At 31.9% G+C, this 16,318-nt stretch overlaps 1 protein-coding gene and 1 long non-coding RNA gene across 9 annotated transcripts; one reads left to right on the plus strand and one right to left on the minus strand.

The window, feature by feature from the left end:
* The first annotated feature begins 2,584 nt into the window (after window positions 1-2,584).
* On the plus strand, window positions 2,585-16,244 carry LOC116341749 (NAD kinase-like). 8 transcript variants are annotated; one of them, XM_031769034.1, is made up of 8 exons: window positions 4,530-4,929; window positions 5,432-5,681; window positions 14,490-14,573; window positions 14,655-14,784; window positions 14,870-14,973; window positions 15,092-15,449; window positions 15,512-15,643; window positions 15,727-16,244. In XM_031769034.1, exons 2-8 carry the CDS (start codon window positions 5,572-5,574, stop codon window positions 16,147-16,149), a joined length of 1,341 nt encoding a protein of 446 aa, XP_031624894.1. In that variant the 5' UTR covers window positions 4,530-4,929; window positions 5,432-5,571; the 3' UTR covers window positions 16,150-16,244. The 8 variants fall into 8 exon arrangements, with proteins under 8 accessions (XP_031624874.1, XP_031624894.1, XP_031624883.1 ...); XM_031769014.1 differs by lacking the exons at window positions 4,530-4,929; window positions 5,432-5,681 and adding an exon at window positions 2,585-2,906; XM_031769023.1 differs by lacking the exon at window positions 4,530-4,929 and having other exon boundaries at window positions 5,178-5,681.
* On the minus strand, window positions 5,179-6,569 carry LOC116341780. The gene is made up of 3 exons (XR_004201193.1): window positions 6,453-6,569; window positions 5,739-6,354; window positions 5,179-5,653 (listed from the first exon to the last, which is right to left on the minus strand). It is a non-coding gene; the product is annotated as an uncharacterized LOC116341780 (long non-coding RNA).
* Window positions 16,245-16,318: the final 74 nt, after the last annotated feature.

Consider the following 16,318-nt stretch of genomic DNA (forward strand, 5'->3'; position numbering starts at 1 on the left):
ACTCGCACATTTGTCCAATAATTCTAAATGGTAAAAAAAAAGAGTATATATTCTAAATCATAGGTAAACTTTTACCGCATATATAATCCTATAAAAACTATCACGGCCGCATTATTCTGTTCAATGGAAACAACAAAAAATGTGTCAACTCAAATTAGGCATCACATTGATTTTGATTCGTACTTTCTATTGATTAGCTTCTTCTAACTACTAATTGTATTAGGGCAAACCATTTTCGGAATGTTTCGCTTGTATCATTTCGTTTGTATTGACAAATGACTGTCTTTACAATTATTACAATACATTTATTTTCATCACATTTTTTGTAATATATTTAATTATTTTTGGATTGTATGTTATATTGTATTGGTTGTTGTTTTTGTTGGCTTTGATCAGTGATCAAATATCATATTTTATTTCATAACACCTTCGCCATATGATAAATTTATCACATTTTCAAATCTATTCCTATTTGTTATAATTCAAACTGTAATATGGTCAAATATATCGTTGAAAGCTTAAGCAGCTATTCTAAGAGGGTTCGTTTTTTCCCTTTTTATATATAGACGGTTTCCAGGAGCAATATATGTGAAGCGGAGTTCTCTATCATGCTACTATTCATTTTGATGACTTTTTTAAATATTTTTTATCTATAGACAAGATTTAAGATCTCTCCAGAAATATTTAAAAAATTATCCAAGATTGGAATGGATTTACATAGATGCGAAAAATGTGAATGATTTGAGTGCGAAAACGTTTGAAAATTATCGGAATGGATTGAATTTATTCAATATTTGAGATTTGTGAGGATTGAAAATGATTTGTGCTGATTTGAATTTTGAATTGTTATGTATAACAATAGAAAATAACAACAGCTTAATCGTAATTAAGCAATTATAATTGTCAATGCACTTGAATTTTTAATTTGTTTTTTTTACATATTTTTTTATTTTAATTTATTTTTATCGACTTTTATTATATGTTTAGTTCACGTTCATTTCACGTTAAAAAAAGAAAAAGGGAGAAAGAGAGCGAGAGAGACATACTAGGGGTTTAGACACGAATTTTTACTATATAAAATTCGATCAAACTAGAAGCCTTCTAGTAGAAGGTACTAGAAAAATATTTGTGAAGAAAATATGTTCAAGTCGATTGAAGGGATTAACGAACTTTTTTTTTTAAACGAAACGTGTTCAATAAGAAAGCTGGATTTTAATGTGTTCTGTATGGATGAAGACAATGTAATTCGTTTCGCTCAATATTAGAAACACTAGCAGAATATTTGCATTTTTGTTTGTATACTAGAAAAACTAGAAGAAACTGAGTACACTAGAAATTGGTGTCAATCCCCTAGTTCCTGGTCTAGGAATAACAACATGTTTTCATACCGATTATATCTGATATATTTGTATCACGAAAATGATCGTGTCACATTTGCAATCAATGGATTGAAAACGTGTGCATAAAGTACTCGATGATTTTAATCTGTATTTAATTAATGCATAATAAATAAATCCTGACCGAAGTCAACAAAATTAATTGTCCCAATACCCGGATGAAGATATTTACGTAAATGTGCACACGAGTAACATTTGTTTGTGATTTCATGATGCTATTCTTACTTTATTCAATCTGAATTCTGGTTGCGTTAAATAGTTAGAAAAGTGTGTGTGTTTTTTTTCTTCGTCCCTCCCAACAACGCACGGCATGAATTGCGTAAACCATAAACATTTCACTTCAGTTTCGTTGGACACATCTTGTGTTGTCGGGGCCTTGATCAATCAGATACATACACAAATGTCTCTTTCAAAGGCCCATTCACTAACTCATCGAATACATGTACGAATATCGAATTGTTTTCTTGTGTCAAAAAGTTCGAATATGCTTCAACAACGGGCACTGTAACGAGACATGTATTACCTTTCATTTCACTTCATTTGTCGATCAGTTGGAATATTGAGACAAAACCGTGAGAGAGAGACAGGGAGAGGGAGTGGGAGAGGGCGAAAGAGAGAAAAAACTAGTGCACGACAGTGTAAAATTGATTTGTATAAAATACAGAGAGATAAAATACTCGCGTCTTGCGATACTCGTACAGGCTCCAAACAACAACAATTATTCACAACGATACGTTAGACTTAAGGAATATATTGAATGAGAGAGAGCACATATGGATACGAAACGATTATTGTAGATGGTTAACCGCGCAACTATTATGGATGTATTTGTTTGCGCCGCTTACCCGAGAGATGTATTTAACTTCGACAAACCGATTTTAGTATTTATTTTTATGCGCATGCTTTAATATTGATATATTCATTTCATTAGACGAAGTAATTTTTTTGAGTAGTTTGACGGATACACACACTTATTGGATGCGTTTTGCTCGCATTTTGTGATTCGTATACTTTTATTTTCATTTCGTGTTTATATATTTTTTTTGTTCAAATTTGATCGCATTTTGTCACATTGCGTGTATTAAGTGCATTGTTTTTGACAACGTAACAGTTTTTTTTTCACGCACGACTTAAAAAAAAATGAAATTAACAATTAACTTCTCCAACGATTCTTTCCATTTACAAAAATTGAATGAAATTATTTTGTTTTCAAATTCGATTAAACACCGCTTAAGAATTACAATTTCATTTAATTAAAAATCAAAAGTGTGCTTATTCCCTTGTGTGTCTTTTCAAAAAAAAAAAAAAAAAAAAAATCGTGCGTGTCGTCGTCGTTAATAAGATAAAAAGAAATTCAGATTTTTCGATTGAACTGTGAAGAGATAACAAAATGAAAGAGGAAGATCTTGCAATGGCACGGATTTTAGTTCAGGAATCCGAAAATGAGAGTCCCGGAGGTTCACCAAGTCCATTGCGCAAAGCACCCATGCAAATGAAAAAGGTGTTTCGGTAAGTAAATCCATACATTTTCACACCTCATTTATAATAAGTAAATTCATGCATTTTATAACATCATTAAAACGTTAACGTACAACTGATTATTTTGAATTACGAGTATTATGTTAGATTCTTTTAGCACATATTATGTCATTTCTTTTCTGTTTGATTTGACACAATTTTTTTTTTTATTTACCTCAAAATGAAATTTAACAATAATTGGAATGTGCATATAGAATAGATGCCAATTTGTTTGTTAATTTCATTGCGTGTGAAAGAAATGTTCGAAATCATTTCATTTGTCAATCTATATGATGTCATGTTAAAAACAAGCGCACTACAAGTATGTTTTGCGTAGACATAGCCTAGAATTTTGATCTATATTTCTATATACTATATAACGTAACAAATAATGATCGGAAAAAAATAGAGAAAAAAAAAATGATTTTCATTGAAAATATAGACCAGTTAACCTTTCTAAAATATGCAATCAAGGTAGCGCAAAAACAATAATTAGACAAAGAAAAGTAAGGTGAATTAAGTTATTTATTCGATTGTTTTTGGCACGATGATCAAAATTGAAACAAAAAAGCAATAACTCTGTGAGGTGCTCACACAAGGTTCTTGTCTTTCAACCTTATTTTGGATTTTGTTGCTTATTCAATGATTCAACAATGAGGAAAAAGTATACAATGTCAAGGCTTTTTTTCTTCTTACATGTACAGCTCAATTACCTTCTCCCATCACCAAATTACCTTCAGAACATTGGTCCATTATTTGCAAGATACATTTTTTGTACATCTCGTATCACCTTGAATTTCAAATGTATATGACTAATCGATTACTAAATATTATTGCGCCCATAAAATAGCGAAGAAACAACCGGAGATAACAATCATGTCAAATTTATTTATTTTTATTTATTTACATTTGAAATTGCGGCCATCGTTTTTTATGAATAAAAAAAAATCATGCTTTTCAGACTAAACAGATAAAATGTATAAATAATGTATTTTAAATAATCGAAAAATTACTTGTAAAAACTGCAAAAAATCATTTCCAAAACAATCAATCATTGTATATTTACCGCGTTTCGTTCTTGCAATGTTTTCAACGGTTGACATAGCATAAAATATCAAGCAGAATTGCTCCAGTTTGTAAATTTGAACACAATTCTATATTTCGATGGTACAGAGCCATCTATTGAGATTCAATATAAACTGAACCAAAGCTTGACGCATATACTTTGTTGTGATTGAAAACGACTTTCAATAACAATGTTAATGACAATGACTCTGTAAAACATGTACCGATTGTTTTGTGTAATGTTAACGTTGAAGCAATTTAACTCACCTGCCGAATTGAATATGTGTAATGCAAAAATCGTGTAATTGCGTTGAGTTTTGTTTGCCGTTTAAACGATGATTTTTTAAGCTGAATAGACGAATGTCACAAATGTCAGAAACGTCAAAATTGTCACTATACGAATGAATTCATGTGTAATTACACATATACGCGCATACAGTTGAATATGAGAATTTTGACAGTTTAATCGCATGCAAAAGAATGCAAAGAAGATAGCAAAATAGAGAGCAAAAAAGAGAGAATCCACGGTCAGTAAACTTGAACCAAATAAATGCCATAAGTGATTTATCATTCTTCTGTGTGAACAAACAAATATTCTGGCATCAAAAGACAAACGAGTTTTTTTTTGTCATTTCACATCATCGTCGGACGATACGATGGGAAAGTATGATTGAACAACATTTTTTATCATATTTTCAATCGCTTTGCACATTTATTCGTAATGGATAAAAAATTGTATCTACGTGTGACTAAATTTAAACACTATAAACATCGTATACAATCCGTAAAAGTGGACACTTGCTGAATGAAAGTGATCGCGGAAACAAATGAGTTTTTAGAAATCAATAATCAAATTCAATATTCATTAGAGGAAAGTTGAAAAAAGAAAGACAGAGGGATAGAGATATAGAGGGAGAAAAAATGAACCATTTGATAACATAATGTACAGGTGATTTGACAGTGATTCTCAACAAAAATCGAGTGTTTGTGCAAACCAGTGTCACCCATTGCCAGTTGTTATCTTATTATTTTTCTCTTTATTTGTGTTGTGTCATTATCTATTGAAAAGTCTATTGAAGTGTGTTCGATAAATATTATATATATAATCATATATATCTATGTTGTTCTTACAATTTTGTTCGATTTTTTTTCCGCTCGTTCGCTCGCCTTTTAATTGTTTTTTTTTTGTGTGTTTGTGTGTGTGAATGATTCATTGTAATCAAAACAAACAATCGGGAAACGGTGTTGGATGAAAAAAAAAAACCCCATTCATTGGCAAAGCCATAGAAAAGTACTTGAAATGCATTTTTAAAATTAGTTCATTTAAATATTTATTGTTTGCAATGCCGTTTTGTTTACTACGAACCTTCTTGTTTGGAATGGCTATTTTGCTTTGCAATTAAATTCGGTATCAAGAAATATTAACTTACTATTGAATATCGACGGTTTAGCTGCTACCTATTACAATTTATATATCTGGCACCTGCGTGAATTACACTTTAACGATTTTAAGAAACAAAATTGCATCGCCGTCAAGTGTCATCACCCACCATTATTTGATTCGATTTCAAAAAGAAAGAGAAATATCATCATGTCATCAGCAAATAGCACAAATCATCACATTCCAAATGGATGCTATGACTTGGGGCCACAACCACCAGCCGGCAGCGACTCTGATAACAAAGAAGCATTTCGAGAATGGTAAGCATTGGCTTTATTTGTGTGTACAATTTATTAATTATGTGCGATAAAACTCACTTTCGGGACTTTGCTTTTCGTCATATTAACATGATAAGAAAAATAAATTTATTCTCGATACACCGAAATGATTTGCGTACGCGGTCAGCACGTCTGTTCGCTCTAAATCGCTTGCGTCGATTGGAAAGTGACATGGCAAGTTACGTCTAAATCATTCATTGATAGCATGAACTCCGATTATACAATTGATTACATTACACATTTGGCAAAAAAAAGCGTTAACATTTGCGTTTGTTTTCGAAATCACACACTGAGCACACCTTTCTCTCTCTCTCTCTCTCTCTCTCTCTCTCTCTCTCTCTCTCTCCCTCTTTCTCTCTCTCGTTGTATGTGAGTGTGAAATCTCGAAAATGAATTATGATTGTTTGAAAAGGGCGAGAGAAACAGACACACACACACACACTATTCCATATGATCGAATTCTACTATATTCAATGTCGACGCTCTCAATAATCATAAATTCATATTGATCGCGATTTCACACATCTGCAGATGTCCATTTAATTATTCCACTAATGTAATTCAATACCACACTCTACTTGATCGATCGAGAGAAATCCAGTTTCATGATATGAATTGTGTAATGCAAAAAAAGCAACAGCTGTTAACGATAAACCTTCAAATGGAAAAATTATTTGTAATTATACGTAATATAATTAAAATGTTGAAATTATTTCAACAAAATATATAATTTATTTGGACACCACAACTAACAATGTTTGCGGTTCCATTTCAATTAACATCGATAGCCGCCGGAATGACGTAAGAAAATTTGTTTGAATGAATTGACAATTTGCTTGAGTTTTGGACTTTTAAAACATTTCGACCTATTCACTGATAATTCACATTAGAACTGATAAAATAAGGCGTCTGATTCGACAGTTTTGCTTTCTGATTCGACAAAGGTTTTGGTTGTGTGAGAATAAAAATGGGACATAACTTTAACCGACGAATAACAAATACAATTTCCTAGGGGGTAGACACAATAGAGAATGAATGAATACCAATGAATTGTCATAATACCTATCAATTTTCAAATACGACAATTACTTACTTATTTAAAGATTACTTGTACCGAAAATGTGAATACCGTGATTACCAAATATCAAACTGATATCGGCAATAAAGATTTCAAGTTTTTTCCATTTCGTTTTAACATTCACCATTTCGAAATTTATTTTAATTTTTTCTGTTTTCTTTCTGTTATTTTTATCAAAATTGTTTTTGCATTTATTGAACCAATTGAAATAATACACTTAATAGCGTTGAAAAAGTTTTTTTAATATTTGGAAGATAATATTCATATATGCACATTGTGAGACGTTGCTGAATGCATTGACATTTCGTCTAAAACTGAGAATACAAAGAATACCAAGAATACCAAGAATACCTTCAATTTCGGTGAATATCTCAAGTAATATTATATGTGTCTACCCCCTAGACAATTTCAATTTGAAATGAAAATAGAATTTATAACAAAAAAATGCATTCAAACCGGTTGAACAGCTCGTTAGTAAAAATGAAGTCATTGACTGATAGAAAATTTGGATTATGTATTTGTGAAAAGTGTTGCAAAAACATACTGAAATGTCATAAGTTGTACTGGTGCAATAAAACATTTCTGATTAGGTACAATTAATGACTAAATTTACCAAAATCATTTGATTACTACAATACCAACAACATGTTTAATTTAAAAAAAAACATTCAAATTAAATAGATTATCACACTATAAGCAAATAGAAATAAATCAACTTAAGTAAGTCATAATCAGACAGTCAGTTATAAGTAAGCAAAAATTTATTAAGAAAATGAAAATAAAATGCAACCGAAAATATTGACTAAAAGCAACAGATGCACATATTTACTGTCAAGGAAAATCAGCATGACAATTGATTTCTGATTCTAAACAAATGTAATGAATGGTATTGCATGTTTCCAGTGGTGTCAGTCCAACAGTCAAAAGATCGAATTTCATCAAACTCAAAAATCGGATTAGATTTACTGCTTTCGAATGCATTGAATGTGCTTCATTTTGGACTTTGTTTATCAATATATATATTTTTTTTGAACAACACACACTGAAAATGGAATAAACGAATTTGATACGAAGAAATTGTGTTGAGCGTAACATTTGTCGAAATATAAGAAATCACATTGGTTTTGCCATCCAATTTAATTTGAATGTTACATTTGAAGAAAAACAAATGTATTTGAAAAATCTGTAATGATAGTAATCACATGAGTATTTGTATTTTACGTTTGACTTTTAGTCAATGCGAGTAAAAATCAAGTGATTAGCTACGCAAACAAAGATAGTCTTCTAGCTCGTAACTGTTTGCAGCACGCGTTTCATCTAAATACATATTCGTTGGAGCATTTTTTTTTGTTTGTTGTTGTTCATTTCGATTGATTGATTTATATTTTTTCAAATTTGGTTACATGAACGCAAACGAACCAGCCCAAATTTTAAATATAAACAAAAACAAAATGTGACACATTCGAACAACGAGGAAGCCGAAAAGAAGGAGAAAGATGGATAAAGACAGTGCGCAAACAAAGCGCATACTGAAAATATTTGGACTATGCATAAAATAAAAATTTGTTTTTTTCTTCTTTTGAACAACTGGCCAGCGCGTTATTGCTCACAATTTGAGAGCACATAAACAATTTTTTTTTTCTTTCTTTTCAGCAACATGTGAAAAAGAAAAAGAAACTCCGTACAATTTATGTGGCAAATGTCACAAATCATTATAGTATATGTTCACGTGATGTCTTTGTGTTGGCCACTTGAGTTTCTGAAATTAAGCCTGTATGTATAGGAATAGTGAGTCGTTTATTGTGTATTAATGATTTGTTCGCGTATTCATTTCGCTTATGCTTGGACTTTTTTCCACCGTTTTTTTTTTTCTTCATTCGTTTGTTGTTCAATATTCATTAAATTTAGCTGGTATTTGGTATCGCTGTTATTTTGTTGTTTAGTCACACTGATACTGCAGTTAATGCTGTTCGCCGCCCCGTTCAATGTATTTATACTGTTTGCAATATTTACTTTTGTTGCTGTCACACAGTTATTCATTAAATCATTCATTCATATAAGTGTTTCTCTCGCTCAATTCCATGTGCACAACACTTTCAGGCATTTAAGCATTGCGTTTGTTAATCGGTCTTAGTTTTATTTCACATTTGATTCTCAACAGTACGCATTTGGAATAGAGTGATATTAGATTTATTTTACATCATTTCGACGCTAAACAAACGATTCAAACCGCAATTGAGTTTCGATCAAAACGTACATGTATAATATAAATGAATCACTTTATGTAAGGATCGGAAATGTGTTCGATCATTTAAAATGCATTCCAAGTTCAGTCATCGAATTTATTTGAAATAATCAAAAACGATTTAGTGACATATCATGTGATTGTTGGTGTGTACCCAAAGTCAAGCCAAGTCCCACACAACACTAAAACCAAGTTTTTAAAAAATTAATATATTTTTGTTTGTAAAAAAAAACTCTATAAAAATTTATGTCATTTTGTGGATGAAAGTTTTTACAAAATCGTTTTGCCACCACCGCCGCTGCCAAGAGAATTTATTATTTGAAACAAAAACCAATGAATCAATGAACCACAATTACCATTGAATACATAAAATTCCAGTTAAAAAATGTCATACTTTTCGGATATTGATTTGGCAACATTGCATCGATCTCGGCTCAACGAAAGAATTCAATATAAATTATCTTGGTTCAATAGACGGCAAAAATATTACATTCCACCCGCATCAAATCAGTCATGCAATCGTGATAATCAAAAAAATTCCATTAAAACCGGTGCCAATCGTAAATTTAGCGTCGATCACAAAATACACAATAACAATTCAGTGAACGGTGGAAAAACTTTCATAAGTGAAAAAAATACAATAAGTACCATTAATAAAAGTAGCCAGAAATCTGATACAAATCGACAAAAAAATAGTGCGTGTATAAGTAATAGATTGTCGTCGAATCGAAATAGTTGCACAAGAAATTTGAGCCATTCAAGAAACGATTTAAGTGTTCGCATTGATGAAATAAAGTCTCATAACAATTCAAATCAAAATAACAACAATTTGCATACGAAAAACAATCGAACGAATATAGAAAATAGAGAATCATTGTTCGGTACACACGTGTCATCGTCATCAGTTTCATTAACATCAAACGATACGATTTCTGTGAAAATGGCAAACGAACACGGTACAGTACATGTGAAATGCTTATCGGGTGATGCAATTGATCAACATTCGCATAAGATGACTGGCAAACAAGCAACAGGCGAATGTCATTTTCCGTATAGCAATAACACAAAATCCGATCCACCAATCGAAGAGGAACTTGATGTTCCTCACCGAAAGAGATCGGGAACATGGCCGTAAGTGACATATATGAAACACTCACACACATTAATATTTGTTAATTTTTCCATAATGTGACGCGTCGTTCAAAATTCACTGTTACACAAGACGCATGCATTTAAATGGGCAACTCATATTTTCTATTTTCATTTCAAATGTTAAGTGATCGGCTGTGAATGACAAAAGCCGGAACTGTGTGTTGTGTTTTTGAATATTGCACGAAAGACGAAGGAATGTTTATTTCACATCGAATAATGTAATGACATTGGGGTTAGAATGAGGTTAATTAGACTCTTTTTTTAATTCTTGTCTCACTCACTCTTTGTCAACATTTTTTCTAGAACAATTTACATCGAATTTTCCACAAATAATTTTATCGTACGATTGTAGTACGAATATATATATAGACCACCAAATCGATGTGCGCACGCGTAAATATACTTACGAATATATTAACTAAAAGCCATTAATCAATTCGATTTACAAAACTGGAGTAAATTGACATGACATCGAAAAGGAAAGGTGGAGGATAAGAAATAAAGTACGGTTTTAATTTGAAATACGGCTTAGTTAAGTTTTGTTCGTTAGTTTGGTTGCAATCATTTTCTAGGCCCTTCGGGACGTTTATCTTCGTACTTCAGGTGAAGATATAATTGGAATTATTTTCATTCGCTACTAGAATTTTCACAACTAACACTTTGGACTCGCACATTTTTTTTATTTGTATTTTTTAATCGTTTTGCTCTAGTGTTGAGGTTTTTTTACTCGTTTCATGCATATTTATATTAAACGTTTCTTAAAACTTCTATGAGGAATTTAAACGTTGTTCGGAAATTAATCATCAGTAAAATTATATTCGTTGAAAATCAACATAAATCATTTTCAAGCAGGTTCCATTTTATTTTAGTTTATTTATACGAAAGACATAAAAACAGAATCTGATTGCAACGTGCTGCAAATTCTTTTGAAACGGAATTTAACCCGATTCAGCACATATTCATTTTCATCATTGATTCTGACCATTATTAAATCTTTTGGTGATGTACTATTATCAGCTTTTTGAAAGGCAAAAACTTAAAAATAAAATCGCTTAATAATGGAAAGGTTTTTTCGGTCCCTTGAAATTCTGGTATCGTGAGGGTTTTCTTTACAAGTAAAATACAAATTTGAAAATCAATCAACTTTGAAATGTTTTACCTTTGAATCTTTCAAAGTGATCTCATAAAGACATTCGTTGGGTATTTAAAACGTATGTGCTGGTGGGGTTTAAATTCAATAAAATGTGGGAAAATGCAAATCTGCAAATGGTAACGTTAGTCGTAAAGGGGTTAAACACACATTTGCTCGGTTCGATTTGTTGTAAATGTCTATAGTTCGCGTTTTTTCATACGCCATAGCGAAACGTTAATGACATCATTAAATGTTATGAATCGATTTCATGTCTTGTTTTTGGAGCCAGTTGAAGACCAAGTGAACAGAAAAAAAATGAAAGTCATCAAAATATCTTTAATCACGAAAAACATGAAACCAAGCTCGATTTTTTTTGTGATTCTATCACGAACAATATTAAATAAAACAATTTATAGAACCATAAATTGCACATTCATAATAAACAATTCCTGGATATTTAAATATCACACAAAATTATCTACATTTAATCCAAATTTATAAATCATGTTATCATTTTAAAAAAAATCTCGTGTTATCAAGAAAGCAAAACAAACAGTGTGGTGCATATAACACGAGATACAAAAGTAGCAAGAACAAAAATGTAAATGTTGCATCCGTGACATAAACAAATGAAACGATCATTATTATTATTATTTCTGATGGTGGAGACTAGTTTTGGATTGACAACTTAATAGACTAGATGATACGTAAAACGGGTTGAATATAATTGTAATACGACCAAAATCTTATGTGGTTTTTTCAGGGGGAGATTAAAGTACTATTTTGAGTTAAAGTTTAAAAAATTAAAATAAATGTCATGGTTCGTTTCACAAAATGAATTTAACTGTCTGACAGTTATTTCAACTTATTCACACTTTTTACACACTTGGGTCTCCCCTTGGGCTTCCTCATTGAAAACAAAAGAAATTGTACTAGTATAAACAAATGTTGGCGTAAAATATAACATAAATTTGTTTTTTTTTTTAAACGTAAATTAAACGTCTTGCGAGTAAAATTGAATGCGATACTCTGTTTCACGATGTTTGTGCGAGTAAAAATATTATCACAACACACGTAAATGAATAAACATATTTTTTTGAACAGTAAAAATAGTCAGGTACACACACTTATCCACCGATAGGTGAGTAAAAGAGAGGCAACTATGAATTTGGTACGAAATCATGTTGTTGATTTCACAATGGCAATAATGATAATCGTTATGAAAACAACAACAACAGATAAGTGTACGTTCAAAATTAAAAGTCGAGACCAGACATAGCACGACATCAGAACACTGGACACAGCTGCCGCTGTATTATCCAGAAATAAAGATGTTTAGTATCTACATTTGTGCACGTCCATCGGGTTGGTACTTTGTCATTTTTAGAACGGTTTTGCCTTCGAATGAATTATTATTGAAAGGCTAAATGTGATTGGGTAAATCATCTTAAAGCCATTAGTTGTTGTGTTCACATTAGTGACGGAAAATACATAATTAGGTTTTGTTAATTAAAACGGGTGATTGTCTCTTCGTCGTTATCAAATATATCATGAAAAAAAAATGATTGTTTTATGATTTTTATATTTAAATAATATCCAAGGTTACATCAACGAAACTAAACGGAGACAGACATAGTGTGAAAGAAAGAAAGAAATGCTACATCAACAAAACATTCACTATATTTTTCGAGTTTTGAACGAAGAAAAAAAAGGCAAAAAATTATTCGTCGAACGCTATTCACATATATGTATATTCATGCATGTATATTTAGTTCAAGCAAAATGATCGATGGAAAAAACCGCAAAACGATTTCTTATAGCGATGTTGATTGTCTAAGGATATGTGCAGATAGAATTTAAATGTGCCTTTTCCATGCGCATATTAATTATTCTTCGTGTAATTTAACTGTTTGATTTGATTTGGGTATTGCTCGATCGCACCTTGGAATTTACCTCTTCTATTTTATTAAAATTGACTTTTGATTTCACGGTGCACGAAGTTCATTTGCATAAATTTCAATTTCGATTCGGTATTTTGAGTGGCCCATTGATACTGAATAATATGTCCAATCGCAACAACGAAAACACGTTATTTGCTTTAGTGATTATGTGTTTGTGATATTTGCCGTGTATATATGTGTGTGAGTGTGCTTATGATTACGCTTGTAGTTGTACACCATGATGAGATATCCAAATCATATATTTCAATGATAATAAATTCATCATTTTGCCATTTAGTTGTTGGTGTTGTTGTTGTTTTTGTGCCTTTTTTACCTCTTTTTTTCTAAAGCCCCCAAAAACAAGCCAAAAAACCTGCTTTTAAATTGAAGTATTAAATGTTGAATGCCGTCTCGTGGTGAACATTCATATGTTTGTGTGGATTTGATGATCGTGCGTAAAAAAAAAGAATGCGACCAGCAAAAACAATTCGAACACTTCGAATATTCAAATCATCTTTCCTATCGTTTAATATCAGACTTATTTAATAAGTGAGCAAGTCGCAAAGAGCCAAAAAGCAATTCCTTTTGAAACATTTACCCTCACTTAAGTTCATTTCGTTCGGTGTGTTTCAAAAAGTGATCGTAACATTCATTGGTTCGATTCTGTTCATATCATTTGCGACAAGATCAGAAATTAGTCGTTTTCCACTCTAGAATTGAATGAGAAACAAAGGAAAACAATAATAACAATAATTTAAATGCGAAGTGAAGGAATTTTCAACACAAAGTAAATAAAGTAGCCAGAGAAATGGATCGGGTTAGAACCTTGAGCACGAATTTTTTCGATTATGAAATACCAAACGGCGATGTACCCACCGCCAAAAAAGTCGATCCATCGCAGCGAATACTAAGGTGATAAAATGATAAGATTATAAAACCATTCAATTTCGGCTTTGTCGTTCAAAAATAAGTGTAATTAAAGACAATGACATAGGTGATTTGAGGTGAAAAATTCCAAAATATCATTTTGAATTAAGCCATTTGCTATTGATAACGTGATAGCGAACAATTGAAACCACTTCGCTGTATCATTCGGTGCGTGTGTGTGTGTGTGTGTGTGTGTGTGTCTGAGTCTTCATGATCATCCATAATTCACATTTGTGAAACATATTTAATATTGAAATATACAATATGACTGTGTGTTTTTAATATTCGCTTTTATCTATTTCCTTTTAATTTGTAGGCGAACAAGAAGTCTAAATGCTCCATCACCATTTCAACAATTCGGACCATGCGGACGAATTATGAAAAACTCGGCAATGGTCATGTGAGTAACATATTTCATGATAAACCATGATTTGATTGAAGATTTATTTAAATTCATAAAATCATTGCAATTATCGATTAGGCAAATTCAAGACCCAGCCAGTCAGAGGCTGACTTGGTATAAGCCACCGTTGGCTGTACTTGTCATTAAAAAAGTTCGTGATCAATTGGTGTTGCCGCCATTTATTCAACTTGTGGAGTGGCTCATTCAGGTATAAATATTTCCAATCTCGTAATTATATTTGATGACACTTAAAAAAAAAAATAGTTTTGACAATATTTCCACTTCGCACACAGGAAAAACATATGGTTGTTTGGGTTGAAGCTGCAATATTAGATGATGAAATGCTGTTAAAAGACAAGAAATTTCAAAAAATCAAAGACAAATTAGTGACGTTCAAGTATGTAATAAATAATTCAAATGCCATTTCATCAAGTTCAAATGATCAATTAATTTTGCTAATTCTTTCTATATACGGTTCTTTCTTTTTTTTAATCTCTTTATATCCCTCCAATTAGAGATGGCCGTGATGATTTAACTGATCGCATCGATTTTATAGTGTGTTTGGGCGGCGATGGTACATTATTATATGCATCGTTATTGTTTCAACAATCTGTTCCGCCCGTGATGGCATTCCATTTGGGTTCGTTGGGTTTTTTGACACCATTTCAATTTGACAATTTCCAGGAGCAAGTTACAAATGTACTTGAAGGACATGCCGCATTAACATTGCGAAGCCGTTTGCGTTGTATTATCGTGCGAAAAAATGAAGAACGAAACGAAAGTACCTGCGAAAAAAATTGGCTGGCCCATAGAGCAATTACAAATGATTCATCGAATGGTACAGCGGTCAACAAACCGGCCACAAATATTCTGGTAAAATAATCATGTGTAAAATGATTTTTTCTGTTTTTTACATAACGAAATGATTTGTTTAGGTGCTCAATGAAGTAGTCATCGATCGTGGTCCATCACCATATCTTTGTAATATCGATTTATTTCTCGATGGCAAGCACATTACATCCGTTCAAGGCGATGGTTTGATTGTCTCAACACCAACCGGAAGCACGGTAAATACACTCACACATACACTCAATATTCATGAAATATCCGTTCATAGTAATTGTCATCATTTCATTTGATACATGTGTAGGCCTATGCAGTTGCTGCCGGTGCAAGTATGATCCATCCTTCAGTGCCGGCCATTATGGTGACACCAATATGTCCACATTCGTTAAGTTTTCGGCCAATTGTTGTTCCGGCTGGCGTTGAATTAAAAATATCGGTTTCGCTCGATAGTCGCAACACTTCTTGGGTTTCATTCGATGGTCGTAATCGACAAGAATTATTGCATGGCGATAGTTTACGTGTAACAACGTCTATATATCCCGTACCATCCATTTGTGCTCAAGATCAAATATCCGATTGGTTTGATTCGTTGGGCGAATGCTTACATTGGAATGTACGAAAAACACAAAAAAGCTTAGACGAACTAAGCGACTTAACAGCATCTGGATCAGATGATGCATTAGACGAACTGGAGAAAAATTTCGATATGAACATTAATGATTCATGAACAATTTGTGATCAAATTTTTTAAACTTATACTTTATCATAAAAAAAATGAGAATTTTTGTTTAAAAGAAATATGTTTCACTCACTGCACTCTTTTTTATACATATATATTTTTTCGTTTTAGATGCTAAATTTGTAATTTTTCCATTTTGTAAAAAAAAAAATCAGCT

Source organism: Contarinia nasturtii, unplaced genomic scaffold, assembly GCF_009176525.2.
Source record: "Contarinia nasturtii isolate CC-2019 unplaced genomic scaffold, AAFC_CNas_1.1 Cnas_scaffold_129, whole genome shotgun sequence".
In the NCBI taxonomy this organism is placed as follows: Eukaryota; Metazoa; Arthropoda; class Insecta; order Diptera; family Cecidomyiidae; genus Contarinia; species Contarinia nasturtii.